Raw genomic sequence first — 19,894 nt, 5'->3', positions numbered from 1 at the left:
ACATTCACCCATATTCCTAGCTAAGGACAGGGATGTTGCTTCATCCTTCCTGAAATACCTTACAATGCCTAGGAAGTAATTTTAAAACAATCTGTTACAAACCAGCAACTTTATCATAAAAGGTCTTAGGCCAATAATTACTTTTATTAAACAAAACTTATAAAATATATTTCTAGTGTCATTTCAGAGCCAACTAAAGGTCACGGGGAATGTCTGGTTTTTATACCAGACTGAAAGAGGGAGAGAGAGAGAGAGAGAGAGAGAGAGAGAGAGAGAGAGAGAGAGAGACTTCCAGAAGTGCAGCAGAAGCAGCGTGAGCTCCGAGTTAAAAGTGTGAGTCCCAGAGAAGCTTCTGACCTGAGGTTTTTCTCAAGCTGGAGCCGGCAGCCCTGGGACAAGCCGGCCAGTCGGCCCTGCATTGCTGCTCTTGCCTGCGGACCTCCCCACCCCCACTCCTTTTCCTGTCCCACCAAAGATGGAAAACCTCAAGCTTCCTGGATCAAGGTACTTGGCCTCACAGAATGAGGGAGGAAGGCCTTTTCCATTTTGAAGAAAAAAATTTAAGTTAGTGGTGAGACTTTGTCAAATTTCAGTTTTCACACAAAATTTTCTGTACTTGGTAGCATTTGCTCACACTTGTTCATGCTAGAATCACAGGAGAAGCTGTCTGATTTCGCCTCAAATGATTGATTTCAGCATTTTAGGTTTAATATGAGTTTTCAGTGTTTGGTTTTTGGCAAAGTTTGCGTTTCAGACTAATGGAGAGTGGCAGGGCAGTCCTATGCTGTGTCCCCAGAAGGAAAGGAAAGAGGCCAGGCACTTGGGTTGGTGGGAGGGCAGATTCTAGTTCTTTTTCTTTATTACATCAAGCTCTAGATCAGGGCTGGCAAACTTTCTGTAAAAGGCCAGATAGTAAATATTTAAGATTTTGTGGCCTGTATGGTCTCTGTTATATCTACTCAACTCTGCATTTGTACAGGAACAGCCATAGACAATAGTAAATGAATGGACAGGGCTGCGTTCCAATAAAACTTTACTTATAACCATAGGCAGCAGGGCCATGTTTGGCACATAGGCTGTTGTTTGCTGACCCTGCTGCTCTAGGTAATAGTAACTTCAAATGGAATGCAGACGTTGACAATGCAGGAAAAGACAAATCTAAGAAATGCCTATTATCTCCACCACGATTTGCTATAAAAGTTACCATTCTCTAAGGGGCACACCTATAAATAAGGTCCCTTAACAATGAGATAGTAGAGTCAAATTTGAGCCATAAAGAAGAAAATTAAATACTTTGTACTTAGGTAGCTAAGTATTTTCTAGTTCCATGATTATGGGCGTGAGAAGAGTATGAAGGGGGAAGTCACTTAAGGCACTCATTTAACGTTAATTTCTCATTTTCCACTGCTTGCCATCAACTAGGGAATGACTTACCTAAAATGATTACAGAAAATGGTTTCACTTCCTTGATCAGGAAGCTCAGAACAGTAACTATGAAGTTAGTAATGGTTTCAGTATTATCGCAAGTCATAATGGAAATGATTTGCACTACGGTGGAGAGAGAAAGGGAAAAAACGCTCAAGAACTGTTAATTAACTTCACTGTTTCCCCACAAATGCTAGGAGTATTAAAAACAAGGTTGCTGGAGTGCAAACATCAGGACTTAATGAACAATGGGATGCAATTGAAGTAAGAGGGAATGACTTAATCGGGACAGTGGGTTAATTACAGGGATAATGAATCTTCTGGAAGGACAAACTAAATGGAACATCGGGAGGTGGGGAGGATGGGGACAGCCACCGAGGTAAAGGAAGGAAGGAGATGAGGAGTTCCTGCTAGAGCCGGCTAGAGCCCCGCTATATGTGAAGTATTTTATTAAACTTGATTATCCCCAACACGGAAACTACGAGGGGGGAAAGACAGACTGCTGTGGGCTGCTATCAACCTTTAATAAATCATAGTCAAGCCCTAACCGGTTTGGCTCAGTGGATAGAGCATCATCCTGCGGACTGAAAGGTCCCAGGTTCGATTCCAGTCAAGGGCATGTACCTTGGTTGCGGGCACATCCCCAGTGGGAGGTGTGCAGGAGGCAGCTGATTGATGTTTCTAACTATCCCTCTTCCTTCCTCTCTGTAAAAAAATCAATAAAATATATTTTTTAAAAAATAAATAAATAAAATAAATCATGGTCGAGGCATTAAGATTTCTGCAGGCATGTGTCTGTGCTTTCTCAAGAACTTCTAATAATCTTAAAGACCTGCTCGCAGAGCCTCGAAGGAGGCGGTGGTGTGTGTGGAGCGCCGCTGCCAGGCTGGGAAGATGCTCTCTCTCCGCGGCAGCCACTGGCAGGCTCACTGCCTGGGCATAAGAGTTCAAAAGACACGTTCTCGCCTAACTTTGATTACAAGTCAACCTTCGCTTGCTAATTCAGCACACTTGCCACGAGTTACTGGCTTTCCTCATCTCTTCCTCATTTCTCCCCTGTGGCACACTTTCCTGGAACCCAACTCCTCAAGTCTTCGCTTGCTGTCCCGAAGTTCCAGGCGATCTGCTTGGCGTGCATCCCTGTGACAGCGCGCTCAGGCCCCATCCCTGTGACAGCACACTCAGGGCCCCATCCCCGTGACAGCGCACTCAGGGCCCCACTCGCTATGATAGACAGCACACTCAGGGCCCCATTCCCGTGACAGCGCGCTCAGGGCCCCATCCCCGTGACAGCACACTCAGGGCCCATCCCTGTGACAGCGCGCTCAGGGCCCATCCCTGTGACAGCGCGCTCAGGGCCCCATCCCCGTGACAGCGCGCTCAGGGCCCCATCCCTGTGACAGCGCGCTCAGGGCCCCATCCCTGTGACAGCACACTCAGGGCCCATCCCTGTGACAGCGCGCTCAGGGCCCCATCCCCGTGACAGCACACTCAGGGCCCCATCCCTGTGACAGCGCGCTCAGGGCCCCATCCCTGTGACAGCGCGCTCAGGGCCCATCCCTGTGACAGCGCGCTCAGGGCCCATCCCTGTGACAGCGCGCTCAGGGCCCCATCCCCGTGACAGCGCACTCAGGGCCCCATCCCTGTGACAGCGCGCTCAGGGCCCCATCCCCGTGACAGCACACTCAGGGCCCATCCCTGTGACAGCGCGCTCAGGGCCCCATCCCTGTGACAACGCACTCAGGGCCCAGGCTGCTTCAGCAACAACAGCTGACGTGCCTAACACTTCGCGAAGCAGGGAAAGCCACAGAGCAGCAGGGTTTGTTCCTCTTCCAGCTGTCGAATCCGAATCCCTGGGTAGCAGAGGAAGACTCCAGTCCCGCGGCTGCTAACCTCCGCGGATGCCAGCCTGCGGAGGCCGGGCGGCCTCACTGACCACCAGCCCTGGTAGAGCAGGATGGCTTCTGATGGCACCAGAGTGAGTGTGACCAGAGCCTTTTCTAGGATTTGAGGAAAGACAGAGGCGTTTTCCTCCCAGGATGCAGGGAACAAAGAATTATTTCCCGGAGCCCGTTTGTTAGTACAATGATTTCATGTAGAAGAAACTGGCGGGGTGTCTCTGTGTTCTAGAAAACACCCCACACCTCAGGGAGAACACATCCTAATCTTAGAGGTGTGAAACCTCATGTTTAGGTTGTTATATGAGGCGCTGTGTTTCTGAGCATTTAGCCAAGTAAGAGTTCGGGGCCTCCTTTCCACGTCTGTGCCCTGGCACCAGCCGGCGCTGCACGTGGCCAGGGGCTGCTCCGGGTCCCTCTGACTGTTCTCCCTGAAGGGAATTTACACACACACTCACCCCAGTGTGCTCAGCACACTTTGGTTTTCAATTACTTCAACCACCTTGGGCAAACTGAGAAAATCAAGACTTCAAACCACTGGGTGTGCCCGCCAGGGAGGGGGGTTAAAGTGAGAACGAGGGGAGGAGGGAGCAGAGAGAGATGATGGTTAAAGCTGGGGAACGTGCCTGAAAGGAAATGAAAAACTTTAAATTGTTTATATTGACCTTCTGCTAACATTTTGTCACACAAGCATAGACCAGATCAAGTGATTTCTCAGGAGCATCTAGTACAATTGTCCCCCATGAAAGAGAGGCTGGGCAGAGCCAATAAAAGGCACTCGTGTTCACGGTCAAAGGCACGGCCCCTAGAAAGAAGTGGCCCATCCCTTTCCAGCTTCAACTCTAGACATCTGATGGCAAATCCCTATTTGAAAAGGAAGATTTACGTGGATATCTAAAATCATAATTTTCCCTTAGTCTTTTTCCCAGGGACGATAAAGGGAAAAGAACACAAGAGTCGATACGAATTTCTTCAACATCAGGAAACATTTTGATGATGAGTTGAGTGTTAAAAAATCAGAAACATGGTTTTAATTGATTGTGAAATAAATAATGTTTCAAAATGAAAGGAAAAAGTGTTCAGATGTAAAGCATTAAGAGGGACTCAAATCTCAAAAGCTGCTTCAGGCACCCACTCCCAACCCCATCTTCTTTCCTCGCCTTCCTGTTGGGGTTCATGTTTTCATGACAGTCAATTACTGCTGGATTTCCTGACCTATATTCACTTGCAAGTATGCCTCTCCGGGAACCTGCGGGGCTTCTAAAATGTTTCAAAGTAAAAGCACAAACATCTTCTGGTTTAGGACCAAGGCCCTGGGTGTGAAGACAAACTCAGGATCGGTGGAAGCAGAGACAATAGGCCCGGATTAAAGCTCATCTTCTGATCTCCAAGATGCCAGTGGGGTTCTCCATCCCCAGGGATTCTGATATAATCAGTCCCAAGGAAAGACCCAGACATTGGTCTACCTCAGTGGTTCTCAACCTTGGCTGCACATTAGAATCACCTGGGAATCTTTTTAAAACCCTGATTTCTGGGCCTTATCCTCCAGAAATTCTGTTTCTTTGTGCTGAGCTTCCCGCCTTGTGGGTGGCGGTTGGGTGCACATGGTGCCATCTTCAGTGGAGGGTGAGCTATATCTTCCAGTGACCGAGAACTCGAAACAGCTGATCTGTGGGCTACTCTCCCACCAGAGAACATAACCATAACTCAGTCTACAGCAACGTGGAGCCTTGTCCAATTAGGGGATGAATTCTTCCAGGATGACACCGCTGTGCTCACCATGCAGAGCAAAGCCACAGGAGACTCAGCCCCTCACTGAGCGATTCCAAAACCTCACAGTAACTTTTTCCTGCTTCTCCACTAACGAGATTGTGAAGCAGCCCAGAGTCTCCGTACGGCTAATGATCAAACCAAAACACAGCAATCTCTTTCCCAAGTCTCTATGAACAGAAAAGTACAGAATATTCCTAAGTAATTTCGGAGATACTTGCCATGCTTGATTCTCTAAAATTTCTGTATGTGCAAGAAACTAGTCCCTCTCCCTTTAGGAAGGGAAGGGGGTGGGTGGGGCGGGGACGGGTGAAAAGGAAGTTCACAGATGGGCAACCCCCCTCAGCAGCCAGGCACTCATCTTCCTGCAGTGATTTGCAGCTTTCCTCCAAAAATAACTATGAGATCACAGAACATTAAGTGCATGACACCAAACATTTGTAAATAATCCAAGAAAATAAAGTAAGGCCATCATGTTGCATGGGGAACGCAGTGGAATTTGTCTTGTGTTATCGTTCTAAAAGAAGACGGCCTCAATTTGGCTGAAATATATCTTCACACATTGTTTTGCAGAGCAGAGCTGTTTGAGAAATTCTGATGGCAATTATAAGTGCTGAATGGGGAGTACTTTGCATTTCCTTTGACGATGCTGAAAGCTATAAGCAATCCTGATATTAAAATCTTTGGAAATTGATGAGTACCCCAGGCATCATTACAAGACTTTCTCCCCCAACCAAAGTAATTAAAATCTATTATGTGAATACATGTTCATATTTTATCAACTACTGTTTTTAATCGACTAAACACGTGAAACCTCCCAGAAATAGGTATGATATCTGTTCATTTTAAATGACGCCCCAGTCGCCACCCCCTGCCCCCCCTCCAATTCCCAGCCAGACGTATTCCCGAGTCCAGATGGGAGCGTCAGCATGGACATACCACAGTGCTGAATTCCGGGACCTGCCACAGCAGCCAGTCTTCGTTAAGGGTGTACAGGGCTTTGCACGTGATCACATCTACGGGACCCTTGTTTATTTTCTGGTTTAAAGTCGTCACCAACAAATAGAACGGCTCTCCAACCGTCTCCTTGGAAAAGACACAAAAGTGACAGTCAGCTCTCTGTGGAATCCACTGTACTTTCCAAAGAATTAAAGTTTCAGTTTATGGCAGTACAACACGAGACAGGAGGCAGTGTTTTCTAACAACCAAAGGAAACTCCCAGGAAATACATACTCCTCCCCTTAGGACTGAGAGCGGGTGTGCGTGCGCGTGCGCGCACACACACATACACACACACACGTGTGCACATGCATGCGCGCAGGCAGTGGACAGCCACGTGAAGTGCGTGTGGTGGTGGAGCACTCTTGTCTGCTGACGCCTGTGTGCAGACCTATGCTTGTCAGTTGGCTGTCACCTAAGAACACTCAGTAGATGCGGAGGTTTAACCTTTGTACACATTCCTATTTAATTGCCTGTTTTTTAAGAGAAAAACTGAAAATAAATGGCTTCTTAAAAATTCACAATAATTAGCCTTGGTAACTAGAATAAACATAAGGACATTTTAGACGTTTGCTAAGAAGGATGCTTTTTGGTGTTAACAGCTTTTCATGAGGGAAGTGGCCTTCAGTTAGACAGCAGGCAGCCTTGTCTGCAGCCCCTGCAGGCCAGTCCCGGGCTGTCCCAGCCCAGGGCGCAGTCCTGCCTGGCACCTTGGCTGGGCGGGGCCGCAAGTGTGTCACCACCTTCCCCTGGACCAGAGCCAACTGCCAGCGCTAAGGCTTTTGCAAACATCCTGATGGCTCCTTTCTCCACACTCTGCCACCTGCACGTTCTCCTGGACCAGGGGCTGCCAGCCCTGCTGTAATGAAATGCCTCAAATTTGTACCTACTTTGTGGTCAAATGGAGTCTGGGCAGTCCAAGTGGAAGCTTGTGTGTTCTGCCTCTGCTGCAGCCTTTGCTAAATAATAAACCCTCTATGAGCAACGGACATTAACCAGAATATGTGGGGGAGGAAGAGCAGGGCCAGACCCAGGAAGTCAGACTGCCTTTGTGATGATGAAAGGTCAGCCACGTGACCAGTTTACGAAGTCAAGCTTTCTGGCCACTGCATCTGGCTTTGAAAGGAGCATCCATGGACCACTCTCCTGCTTTCCCTTGAACATGTAAACCGAGGCCTCTTTTAAGTCTCCTGGGTCCCTCCACCCAATCCCATCCTTAGACCAGCGGTTCTCAACCTGTGGGTCGCGACCCCTTTGGCGGTCGAACGACCCTTTCACAGGGGTCGCCTAAGACCATCCTGCATATCAGTTATTTACATTACGATTCATAACAGTAGCAACATTACAGTTATGAAGTAGCAATGAAAGTAATTTTATGGTTGGGTCACAACATGAGGAACTGTATTTAAAGGGCCAGAAGGTTCAGAATCACTGCTTTAGACTTATTCCAAGGGCATGAGCCCTCCCCACTCCCGGAGCTTCCTCTTGCCCCTTCTGCCCCCGACACGCCAGTGGGCTCCGTTATCCCTTCTCTCTCCCCTGCTGCAGCATCCTGAGTCTCCTCCTCCCTGTAGGACAGAGGTGGGATGTTCAAAAATTCCCCAGGGGAGACAGGGTTGGAACTAGTGCGCGGCATTTAAATTCCTTTGAGAAACTTCCTTTATTTCGTGGTCCACAACCACACTGCTCTCTTCTCTTCCCCTTCACCCTCTTGGGTAATGTCCTGACCGCAGACCTAGAACCTCTGCTTCTCCTTTCCTCCAGCACATCAGAGACGGGGTGGCGCCCGGGTGAGGGGCTGGAGGTGCCCACAGAGGAGATGGGGTAATGCCCTGGGGAGGCGCTGGAGGTGATCACAAAGGCTGGAGTCAGGGGCCAGGTGGGCTCTCCTGGGCTGTGTGGACTCAAAGGAATTCTTCCAGGGGCAGCTGGACTGGGATAAGTAGCATCTCATCTTACACGGCCGCTCACAAACATGGTTATAACCCGGATGCCCATCAGCAGAATTCCTGGGGGCTCTTATATAAAAAATCCTGGTGCCTGGGCCCTACTTTAAACCCACACACCAGACTCTCTAGAGCTAAGGCCTGGCATCTGTTGTGTTAACACCTTCTTAGGGGACTCAGAGGTGGGCGTAGGAAGCCATGGAGCCCTGCGGTTTCTCTGTCACCTCTGAACACAAGGTCTAGGTTAGTCATACCTGCTGAGGGCAGAGGCATCTTGTCAGACCAGGGCACACAGTGGCCCGGGAGCTGGCCTGTGGCAGAGCCCTACTCACCCAACAGCCCCACTCCCATCCTCTCCTGTGCTGGCACCTAAGCTTGGCCCCTTTACTGCCCTTTTTCTGTGAGACCTGACTCTGGCCCTGGCTGAGCCAGAGGCTTTCAGCATCTGTGATCTCCTTCCATCCTTAAATCCTCGGCTAAGCCTGTAGGAAGGTCCCTGCCTCACCGGGGAGGCAGTCAGTAAGTGGTGGCTCAGAGCTCCAATCCCTGGGGCTGTCGCATGCCAGCTGTGGGGCCTGGGGAAACACATCTATGCTGTGTGCCCCAAATCCCCGGGTGCAAAATGGTCATAAAGGTACCTACCTAGTAGGATTTAAATGAGAAAAGGTGAGCAAAGCTCCCAGCATGATGTCTGGGAGCTTTATTTCGTGGTCCACAACCACACCGCTCTCACTGCCATTTTCAATAAATGGCAGTAATTAATATTATTGTTACTTTGCTGCCAGAGCCTGGGAGGTTCACAGGGGTAGTTACCTGCGGTTACAGAGCCAGTGGTGCCGCCAAATGTTTGTGGGGTGAGGCAGGAGGACTAAGGCCGTCAGAGTCCCACACCACCTCGGGCACCTGGTGAGGGAGTCGGGGCCTCCCTTGCAGAAGGAATTATTCTATTGAAAACAAAAGTATCGCCCACTGGCTCAATGCCACTTCCTCCCAGTGAGCACCCCGCCCCCTCACCCCAAGCGCTCAAGATACTCTTCAGTCAGCACTGTGGAATCTTGACCCAGAATCCTCTGCTCAAGGGTGCCCTTAGGGCTTGGAGCCCAGATTTTCCAAATGCTTCATCTGTTTAATGCCCAAGTAGCAAGAGCAAGACACCGACCAAATCTTGAGGGCCCAGAATTAGAATCGGAAGATCCCAGAAGAAAGAGCTGGAAAGGAATTTAAAACCAGTGACCACGCGATACCCAGAGACACACAGCTATCTGGGGCTGAGATGCACTTAGCGCTCGAACCTGCAGCTTCTAACCAAGACTCCTAGTCCAGTGCTCATTCCACTACCCCAGGGTTCTCAAATGTAGGGCAGGTGGCATTACCTGGAGGAGCTTAGGAAACATGGATCATGGGGCCCCCGCTCAGAGTTCTGGTTCAGTGGCATTGTGGTGGGGCAGCCATCTGCCTTTTAAGACTAAGTCCCGAGAACTCAGTAAGAGTCCTGCTTAGAAGGGTCCTGTTTAGAGGCAGTTGTGGCAGAAACTAGATTGGTGGGAAGCAAAAAATATTCACCCCAGAAATAGCCACTCAACACCTCCCAAAAGCGTGTGATGATTTATACCAAGTAAACAGAAAAGAAGGCAGATTTCATTAATCTTAATAAATGGGCATTGCCTTGGGAGAGGAAGGGGTTGGTAAAAAAATTGTTGTGCATCTATTTGTAAGATTGCATTAAACATTCAACTAAGCACAGTCTATTTAAAGCGCTGCTTTTGGATCTAAACTTAAGTAGCACTGTTAAAACCTGTGGCATAGCAGTGTATCTTATTCAAAGTTTAATTAGATTTTGAAACGAGCTACAAATGCACAATTATGCAGTTTTGCTGGAATCTGGGTGGTTTGAAATGAAAGAAGGATAAGAACCCTCTGCACCAGGGGCCTCCGAGGGCCGAGGGAGGTTGGTTCAGCAGAACACTCTCGCTCTCCTCCTGTTAATAGCTATAATGACGGCCAGCACTGACGTGCTAAGCAACTGCACACATTTTCTCATCCGCGCCTCAGAGCAGGCCTGGATCTTCTTCCTCCAGGGCCACAGGTTATAAAACCTCAGCTCAGACAGCCCGGGGCCTCTGGTAAGTGGTGGAGTCTTGATTTCGGACCAAGCAGTGGGCTCCAGGGCCCACTCTCTAAACCACTGGAATCTGCACGAAGTTTGTATTTGAAAAAGGTTCGAGATTCAATTAGATTACAGCCAGGATCTTAGAGTAACTCCAACAAAGTGAACTCAAAGGGCAGATGGCTCCTTGGGGACTTGCTTCAATACCGGATGACTGGTTAGAACGAGTGTAATTAGCTTACAGCACATTGGTAGGTAAATGGTGTTTCCCAGATGCTTCAGAGGCCCCGAGAATAGCGTGTTCTTTTCAGTATCTGAAATATTCCCTCCACCCAGTACATTTTCTTAAATGGGCTGACTGGGCCCTGATTGTTAATGAATGAAGTGAGGTGGGCTCAAAAGTCAATGGGATGGGGGTAAGAGGGGCGATACCTGTAATATGATCAACAATAAAAAGTTTATTTAAAAAAAAGTCAGTGGGTATAAAATTTCAGTTATGCAAGATATGTTCTAGACATCTATTGTCCAACATCATGCCTATAGATAAAAACACTTAAAAAACTGATAAGAGGGTAGGTCTCATGTTCTTACCACAATAAAATGTTTAAAAGAGAAGAGTCCTACCTGAGGAAATTCTAAGTGAATGTACATTTGCATAGGCCAGTTACAGCAAAAACAATTTTTATTTCCCCCTCTGTGTGTTCCTGGTGAGGACCAGTGATGGGGAACTCAAGAAGTTAAACGTTTTTAGCTTTAGACGTATAGTTAACAGGCTTAGTAATTGATGCAAGTAGAAAGCTATTGCTCCAGGGACTGGAATGTATGACTGGACCTGCCCTGACTTCAAGATCTGCAAGCAATTCGACCTTGTGCCCCAGAAGTACTCAAGCGACCAAGATGGCACCTGAGTCATTGTGGCCCAAGGAGAGAGAGTCCACCACCCGGGATGCAGAACAAGAATCACCTGACAGCCCGGCTGGTGTGGTCCAGCGGCTGAGCGTCGACCTATGAACCAGGAGGTCATGGTGCGATTCCCAGTCAGGGCACATGCCTGGGTTGTGGGCTCAGTCCCCAGTGGAGGATGTGCAGGAGGCAGCTGATCAATGATTCTCTCATCATTGATGTTTCTACCACTCTCTCCCTCTCCCTTCCCCTCTGAAATCAATAAAAATATATTTTTAAAAAGACAGTTAAAAAAAAAAAGAGTCACCAGTGTCAGATAAAGGGATGCTCAGAAAATCATCAAACTGCAGCTTTTATCTGACTAACCTTTCCCCTGAATTCTAAATCCTTTACCTATACTTTTCTTCTCTTTGTAAAAAGGTAGGCTCGAGATGAGATGTAAGACAGTCTTTTTAGTGTACAGAACCCGCCGCCTTCTCAGATCACCGGGACTAAAAGCGAGGGAATGCTAACACCGTGGAGCGCTCAGGACTTATCCTGGCAAAGACAGTGGCATCTGCTAAAATTAACTGCCTATTGTCTTACCTCTGACCTTCTGAGGGGGGTGTGACACTTACCCGCAGGAAGCCAGAAAGGCAGACGGACATCCAGTTTGTGAGGAGTTTTTCAACCACGGACTCAGTGCGCCTCAGCATGAGTTTAGGCTGCATGTTACTGGACTGTTCCATCAGGTCCCTGGTCAGTACCTCCAGGATGCTGGTCAGATAGACCAGCTTGGTTTGCAGTGCGATGGTTAAGAAGGAGGCAAACAGACACCTGTTTAAAAATAAAGCCTTGGTCACCATAGCCAAGACCTGGAAACAACCTAAGTATCCTTCAACAGGTGCATGGGCTAAGAAGACGTGACACGTATATGTATATACATGTGAACTGGAATACCATTCCGCCATGAACAAGGATGAAATCTGGCCATTTGTAACCACATGAATGGACCTTGAGGGCATCATGCCAAGTGAAATAAGGCAGACAGAGAAAGATAAATACGTGGGACCTCATTTATAGCAAAAGAGATCAGATCATTTGTGGTTACCAGAGGCAGGTTAAGGGATGAGAGGGGGGAATGGACTGAAGGGGGTGAAAAGGTACAAATGTCCAGTTCTAAGATAAGTACTTCCTGGGGGTGTCATGTACGGCATGGTGACTATAGGTAACACTGCTGTATGGTGTATTTGAAAACTTTTAAGAGAGTAGATCCTAAGAGTTCTCATCACAAGGGAGAAAAGCATTTTCTGTAGCTATACGAGAGTAACTACACTTATTGTGGTAATCATTTTGCCATATATTTACGTCAAATCATCATGCTGTATACCTTAAACTTATACAGTGCTATATGGCAATTAAATCTCAATATAAGCATAAAAGAAAAAGATATACAGATTACAAAAAGCACACACACACACACACACACACACACGAAAAAAGAGAGCTGGGTAATGTGCTTAGCATCAGCTGTGACACAGATGGTAGTTTCCACCGAAGCCCGAGGGGCCATGGGGTACTGTCAATGGGCGCTTTTGTTCAATGTCTGGGTTTCAACCACCTTCATCCTCCATCCATGAAAACCACACGCCAATGTTAACTTCAGCACATTTTATGTGTTTTCAGCACTTGAACTTTAAACTAGAGCGGTAACAAAAAGTGAATGTCTTTCCCCAAAATTCAGGGTGTTTTTAAAAATAGAAAATAGCACTTCTGCTTTTTTGATTCAGGACTCATGGTTTTTTCTTGGTGTTGGGGTTTTGCAGGGTTTTTTTGGGGAAGAAGGTTGCATGTGTACATCTTTAGAATAGAATTTGTGTTGGGGGGTGTGATCTGAAATGGAGGTTCCCCAGCAGTGTGACCGCCCAGCCAAGCAGCCTGCTGTCAAGAGCCAAGTCCAGGTGGTGTGTGGAAATAAAATAAGGAGCTCAGGTTTTATTTTCTCTACTTAATGGCTTTCAAAATATAAACAAATTGACTAGTACCTGTCCTTCACTGAAAAATTCTTCTGTTTTTCAAGGGTGTGGATGACAGTAACAAGGAAACTTTTATTACAAATTAGGGCATCCAAAGCTGTGAGTCTCTCATTCTTGTCATTGGCATCTCTGTTCTGGAAAAAAAAAAGTGTATACTATAGTATAATAGAATATAATAACTTAAAGTTAGAAAGTAGATCCACAATGGGTTTTCCAAGACAATGAATTATTTAATATTGAATTCATGATCCCCAAAAACCCACAATAAAAATTCGAAGTAATAATGGAGATGACGATGATGATGATAACACTATGCAAGTCAGGCAGTCATGGGCTAGAAATGAAAACTTATAGACTTACATGCATATCTTCAGTGAAGATGTGTGTGAAGCCACCTGACTGAGAGGAAGGAGACACTTTTATTATTCATAACATCCAAAGGAAATTAATAGTGCTTTTTGTTATAATACCCAAGTTCGTTTTAATAAAGCAGAGACACTATTTGCTAATCTGAAGAGCTCCTGGGTTTATGCTCACTGCATAGTCTCTAATACATAATAAATAATCATTCAGCTCTCAAGAGACACCAGTGAATTCTGAAAACCTCTAAGAAGAAGAATTATCATGGCCTCAGTCCCGATTTTGGTAGATGAAGGCCTCTCACACTTTAAAAGAATTGACTCACAGTTAAAGAAGTAGTAGTTAAATATGCAGACCACTCCTCATGCCCTTTAACTTCTGAGCATAAATATAGAATTGTGTTCGCAAGTTTTTGCAAGTCTTAGCTTAGTAGTATCTATTGTCTCAATGCCCAAGGTTATTCAAGAGAGTGGTTAAAAGTAGAATCTAGAGCCAAACTAATGAGCTTCCAGTCCTGGCTCATCACAGACTGGTCACCTCACTGTTGATAGGTTGCAGAACCTCTCTGTGCCAGACTCTCCTCATCTGTAAGACGGGGACAACAGTGATTCCACTTGTGGGCTTGGTGTGAAAATAAAATAAAGGAATGCAGAGTAAGTGCTCAATGTCAGCTATTATTGTTGTTTTTATCACTAACTCACAGCAAACTAGACCACGGTACTGTTGTCCTGCTGCTTTCTAAAAATACCTTTATGCGCAATGCTATGTAGCTCTAGGATATAAACTTTTAAACGTGAATTTTCTTTTTTTTAATGTATCATAAATCTTATTGGAATTAAATGATTAAATTTTAAAAGCATGCTGAATAACACTTTAAATGAGTCAACAGAATGAAAAATAAACTCCAGAACATTCAGTGTTCTTTCTTCTTTGGGGGTAATAATTGGAACTTTAGGATATTTATCTTATTAAACTTCTTCTGCAGATAATTTTTGCTTTATTTTTTTAGCCCAAGCAAGAAGACCTTAACCATTTTGGCCATACTTTCCCTTAGTAGTAGGCAGAAAAATCAAACTCTGGATTTGCATCTCCTACTTCCTACTATTCTTCTGCTGAGTCAACTTTAAGTAGATGGGCAATTTAAACAGATTGATTCTTGATCTTAAATAGGGAAATGCCACCTTGGCTATTGTTGTGTAGGCTGTTGTCATTTTTTTTATTTGACAGACTAAGGGAAAAGAGGTCAGTGCCCTGACTGAAGAGTCAGATACTGCATGTTTTAAACATTCTTGCGGCACACCCGTTGAAAATCGCTGTCCTAAGATAATATAGAATTGTTCCTGGGACTTTTTTAAACAATTGCAACAGTGCTTCTTTGTATTCATCACTCTCTCTTGCTCCTGATTACTGAATTTAGAAGAGGGGAAAATTTATTTTTCAGGCCACAGATTACTCTCTTCAGCACTCAAGAGCAATCATTAACTGTAAAAGCCCACACAGTACTCATGTTGATGGTAGAAATCTCTGTTATTTTCTTGGTATTAAATTCTTAATGGGGATGTCAGAGAGCTGGGAAATGGGACTCCTGATGCAAGCTGGGCTGAGGCTCTGCGCTGTCATCCTGACTCAGGGCACCGAGCTCCCTCCCTCCAAGGCGCTCTTCTGCAGAAATGGGTGAGGTGGCAAAATGGCAAGTCTTGGCGGCTGGCACTCTTGGAGGATAAGTTTAAAAAACACTTTATAATGCAAAAAGCTGAAGTCTTATTTATAGCCTCCTTGATTTACGACAGTAAGACTTACACAAAAAATATGGTGGGTGTTTGATGGCAGTATCCCAATCTCCAGACACAACATCACACATCACGGTGCCCACTTCTAGAATTATAGAGAAACTAGAAATTGCTTATGGCATGGGTCTGGATTTCTGAACTCTAGGCTTCTGGCCAAATGTAGCAGAGAAGCTTCTGAGAAGGGATAGAAGCTTGCTTTTGGCCTGGAGAGATTTCTGGCTTAAAAATCTTGGTTTAATCATGCTAATTGGTGTTGATGTGTTCTGGAGGTTGGGCCTCTTGGTGGTCACCAGTTCTGGACAAAAAGGGCAGTTGGGGTATTGGGATGTGGGGGTGATGACAGGAGGATGAGTGTACCTCCCCAAAGACTTGGGAGGGTAAATGAAGGAGGCCGCATGAGTGGGTGAGAGAATGGAGGTGTGAGAACATAAGTGAGATCGAAACCCAAAGGGTTGAGTAGACTACCCCTTGGAGTCCTACAGCAAATCCATCATTGCGTGCAGCTACTGCTACTAAATGAGGATGCTACTTACGGATTAGCTAAATAGTAACTACTGAAGGGAACCATAAAAACTCTACATTGTTAAGAATGGCTGTTATTAACTCAAATTATCCTAGACATGTCGCCTGTCCTGCCTCTCAGCCGGTAGTACTTTTCATTTCCAATTGAGAAGTAATAGTGAATAATCTAGTGGCTGCAATGGAAATCATGCAGATAAACACAACAAATTGGCCAGCCCACAATTTATTGATTTTTAAATAAACTAGCTCGCTTCCCCGCTACAAATTCAGTTCTACACGGGTAGTAAAATAAAGCAAAAATCATCACTCTGAACTTCTGTCCCTCCGAGGTTTTTGTTACTGGACAAAGAGTAATTGCCAGCGACCCATCACTGCTCTGTGCCCTAATCAACCCAATTAATAACTATCCGCCTCCCTGCTCTGCTCCAACCTAAGCCACTGTTCTGTACCAAGCACATCATCTGCAGCTGCCTGGGAAGCAAACACCCGTTTCAACAATAGCAACAAGCACCTTCATTATTATTCAAGATTCAACCTTAGGAACATGATCAATGCTCTTACCTCGGGGAAGAAAGTTCTCAGAGCAAAATGTTTGTAGTCAAGGAAGGGAACAGTTCCAAAACTATCAACCACATCCAATTTATCCATCTGCAGCTCAGCAAAGCCTGCAAAACAGAATCCCAAGAGCAATATTTTAACTCAGCAAACAGTGGATAAAATCTTGTGCTGCTTTGTCTAATGCGAAGTCTGACCTTGGTTTTCATTAGAGAAGAAACAATAGATAATTACTTGGTTGGCTGCAGAGAGGAGCTGAAATAAGACACAAAGTCAGGCCCAGACCCTGCTGTTCAGTTGTCTTTTATTACACAAACACTTCTCATCACCATGGCCGCCTCCATTTAAGGGTAAAAAACAACAACAACCCAAAAACGACAATACAAAAAGGCTTGTTTTTCTAGAATGAAATTTCGGAGCCTACCGTCTCGGATCTCCTTCCGGAGCTCGCTCTCCAGCAGCTCCAGCTGTTGGCTCTGCTTGCGACTCAGCTCTTTCGACTTGTGTCTGGTCACCCCCACGGCCACTGCTGACAGACAGACCCAGCATCAGATTGACATGTTAACTTAGAAAAACAAAAAGAAAAATGAAACTCACCCTTCATTGGGTGACTCAGTTCTTATAGAGAGAGACAGAGACAGTGTAGCACCTAAGAGGGGGAATTTATAAAAAGAAACGCCCCTGTGATGGGGCGCTTGAAGAAGAGGGTGCCAAAATGCAACAGAAAACAAAACATCCACTCATCTTAAAAATGAAAACTAAATCAAATCACCTTTGCTTGTATTTTAGTGTTTGAGAAATAGAGGGGTGGGCAAAAGGAGGCTTACAGTGGTGAGTACGTGAAACACAGTTTATTCTTGTATTATTATTCATTAATTATTGTATTACTTTCCATACAAACAACTGTATTATTTTCCATACTTTTGCTCACCCCTGTGTAAGCCGCGTTGCTTCCCTGATCTTTTGAACCGTGATGACAAATGTCCTACTTACATTATTCCCCAGACTTCTTCTGGGATTTTGGACTCCCAGGACTTTGTCATCTCATGCTGCCATCCCACCCCGTCCAGCCCCCCCAGCCCTGCTTTTCCTAGCAGAACTGTATTTTACAAGTGAGATCTACACAACTATTAAAATGTTCCAAGGCTCATTCAAGCATGGCGATCCCACGGTGGTTGCCTACTGGCTGAATCTGGCTAACTGATGTGCTTTGTTTGGCCCACACAGCGTTTAAAAAAAATTTTGATGTACATTATTTTTAAATCAGATGATTCCCATTTTTTAAAATCTCTTGAAAATTTGAAAGATCTGGATCATTGGATCCCAGTTTCCCCACAGCATCAGTTTGCTGGAGCTGAGTAGCGGCTACCACTTGAGAGAGGGCATATGTTCAGTGGGTTTTTGCCACAGTCTCCACTAGGCTCTACTGCTCTGCTCAGGTCACTTAGCTCATCTATGTTCCTGGTCCCTGTAGCCATTTAGTTTGTGAGCTCTAGCTCTGAGCTGCTTTTCATTTTAAGTCTGTTTCCTCTTGTGTTCTTAGAAGAAAAAAAGAACTCTTCTCCACAACTAATGTGGCACTTCATACTTCCACTTAACATAGGCATTGCCTTTCTAAGGTTTTCTGTTAATAGTTGCTAATGTCTCCTTCCAGACACTCGCTCCCTCACACGTCCACTCATCCATCTCTGCATCCATTTACCTTGTGTTTATTGAGTATCTGTTCTGTTGCTAATAACTGTGCCGTCTCTGGGGCTAGAGAAGATGAGGTCAGGCCTGGTCCTTTGTCGTGGGTGGTCCTCAGCCCAGCGAGGGGAAGATTTATGTGTATGATTAACTGCCCTCAGGGAATGAACTCCTCTCACAGGGACCCTCTTTTGCCCTGTCGATGATCGTTTCAGGTATTTTTTAGGCTCTTCCCAAGTTGTCTACCCCTATGTCGTATCTGGAATCCAGAATTGGGCATGGTAGCTTACTAAAGTCCTATCCGGGGCTGGCCACGAGTAAGATGACTTATAAACTCTAAATGCTGGGCTCCATTCTGAGGACCAGCTGCAGTTGAGCCGCCGTAGGTGTTTCATTCTAAATTCACGTCCCGTTGCGGCCTACTAGGAACCCGTGATCCCACCTTTCCCCGCCCTTCGCTTTGTTTGTAGAGATTGCTTATGCTCTTTAAGGTAAAGTGGGCTTAAGCTGACACAATGCTTTTGGCTTCCTTGGTATCTGCAAAGTCCTTTAAACCCTCATCTCTCTTCCCAGGGTTCCACGGAGGCCCTGTCCTCGCAGCTGCAGGGAGTCTGCTCTTCAGTCCTCAATCACATCCTGAGTGAAAGCACTCACACACCTGGCCTCGCCTGCCGCCCACGAAACATCCCCCTGTGGCTTCCGTTGGCGATCACAGCCACGAAAAGCTCACTGCTCAGTGGCTGTGGCCCACTATCTCCCTTTAGACGCAGTGAGCAGTGCTGCCCAGAGTGCAGCCTGGGGAACAGTAATGCTCCTGGGAAGAACGTGTTCCGAGTTCAACTAGGGAATTACTGCATGCCCCGCCCTTCCTTGAAGATGTACAATGCATGCTACGGTTAAGACTGCCGACTCTGCAAAGTGGTCCAGGGAGAAACTGTACAGTGGGGCCTTGACTTACGAGTTTAATTCGTTCCCAGACCAAGCTCGTTAAGGACCTCGTTAACTCAAATTACTCTGTCATCTCAATGCAAAAAATCAGCCGAGAGACAGCTGGTATCTCAAAAAACTTGTTAGTCGGGACACTCATAAGTCAAGGCCCCACTGTATTTAATTTTGTTTCCTCCAGTCTCACTCCCATCTACTGGTAGCAAGGTCTTTTTTATCATGAAACTTCTATTAAAAGAAGAAAAACTTTCTAGAATAAAATAATGACAATTGACGAATATTCTTTTTTCCCCCTAAATGGTCTCAATGCTTTCTGTGAGTTACTTCTTTTAATCCTCTCCATATCACAATAAGGTAGGCCCTTTGACTGTAAGGCAACTGGAAACAGAGATGCTAAGGAGCTGACCTAAGGTCATACAGCCAATAAATGGCAGAGCAGGGAATGAACCCAGTGTTAAACCTGTTCGGTTTGCTGCCTGCACAGCACAGATAGAAGCAAGATGAAGTGGAGAGAGAAGCAATATCCAGACACGGTGTTTCACTGTAGACCACCGTGTGATCTTTGCAAGTTCGGCTTATGCAGCTCACTGGGGATCTGTGGTTTCTTTCTATATTTGCGGCTCAACTTTATTTCTCCAGGGACGTTTAGAAACATTAAGGAAAAAAACAGTGGAGCAATATAAGTGGCCTGTGGCTGTAGAGAAACTTGGTTTGTTTCATTACCTTTCAGCCAACTGGGATCTTTGGTTACAAGCAAAGGTTATTTGATTTAGTTTTCATTTTTAAGATGAGTGGATGTTTTGTTTTCTGTTGCATTTTGGCATCCTCTTCTTTAGAGCGCCCCATCACAGGGGGTTTTCTTTTTATAAATTCCCCCTCTTAGATGCTACACAGTCTCTGTCTCTCTCTACAAGAACTGTAAAGCACCCTAAACATGAAACCCTCAACATGAAGCTGTTATTCCCGTCCCGAA

The 19,894-nt window shown here is 45.8% G+C and overlaps 1 protein-coding gene across 1 annotated transcript in view; it reads right to left on the bottom strand.

Annotated features, from left to right (window-relative positions):
• Positions 1 to 19,894, bottom strand: part of PLXNC1 (plexin C1) — a gene marked incomplete at its 5' end in the record, with an annotated part of 115,487 nt that overhangs the window by 35,557 nt on the left and 60,036 nt on the right. The window contains 6 exons of the mRNA XM_006096091.2: positions 6,033 to 6,179; positions 11,666 to 11,864; positions 13,073 to 13,197; positions 13,424 to 13,462; positions 16,297 to 16,400; positions 16,715 to 16,819. Of these exons, the coding sequence (XP_006096153.1) occupies positions 6,033 to 6,179; positions 11,666 to 11,864; positions 13,073 to 13,197; positions 13,424 to 13,462; positions 16,297 to 16,400; positions 16,715 to 16,819 (719 nt within the window). The remainder of the gene's footprint in view (positions 1 to 6,032; positions 6,180 to 11,665; positions 11,865 to 13,072; positions 13,198 to 13,423; positions 13,463 to 16,296; positions 16,401 to 16,714; positions 16,820 to 19,894) is intronic.

The sequence above is a fragment of the Myotis lucifugus genome, unplaced genomic scaffold, assembly GCF_000147115.1.
Source record: "Myotis lucifugus unplaced genomic scaffold, Myoluc2.0 scaffold_167, whole genome shotgun sequence".
NCBI lineage: Eukaryota > Metazoa > Chordata > Mammalia > Chiroptera > Vespertilionidae > Myotis > Myotis lucifugus.
Note: the sequence above shows the minus strand (reverse complement) of the source record. Positions and strands in the feature narration are given on the sequence as shown.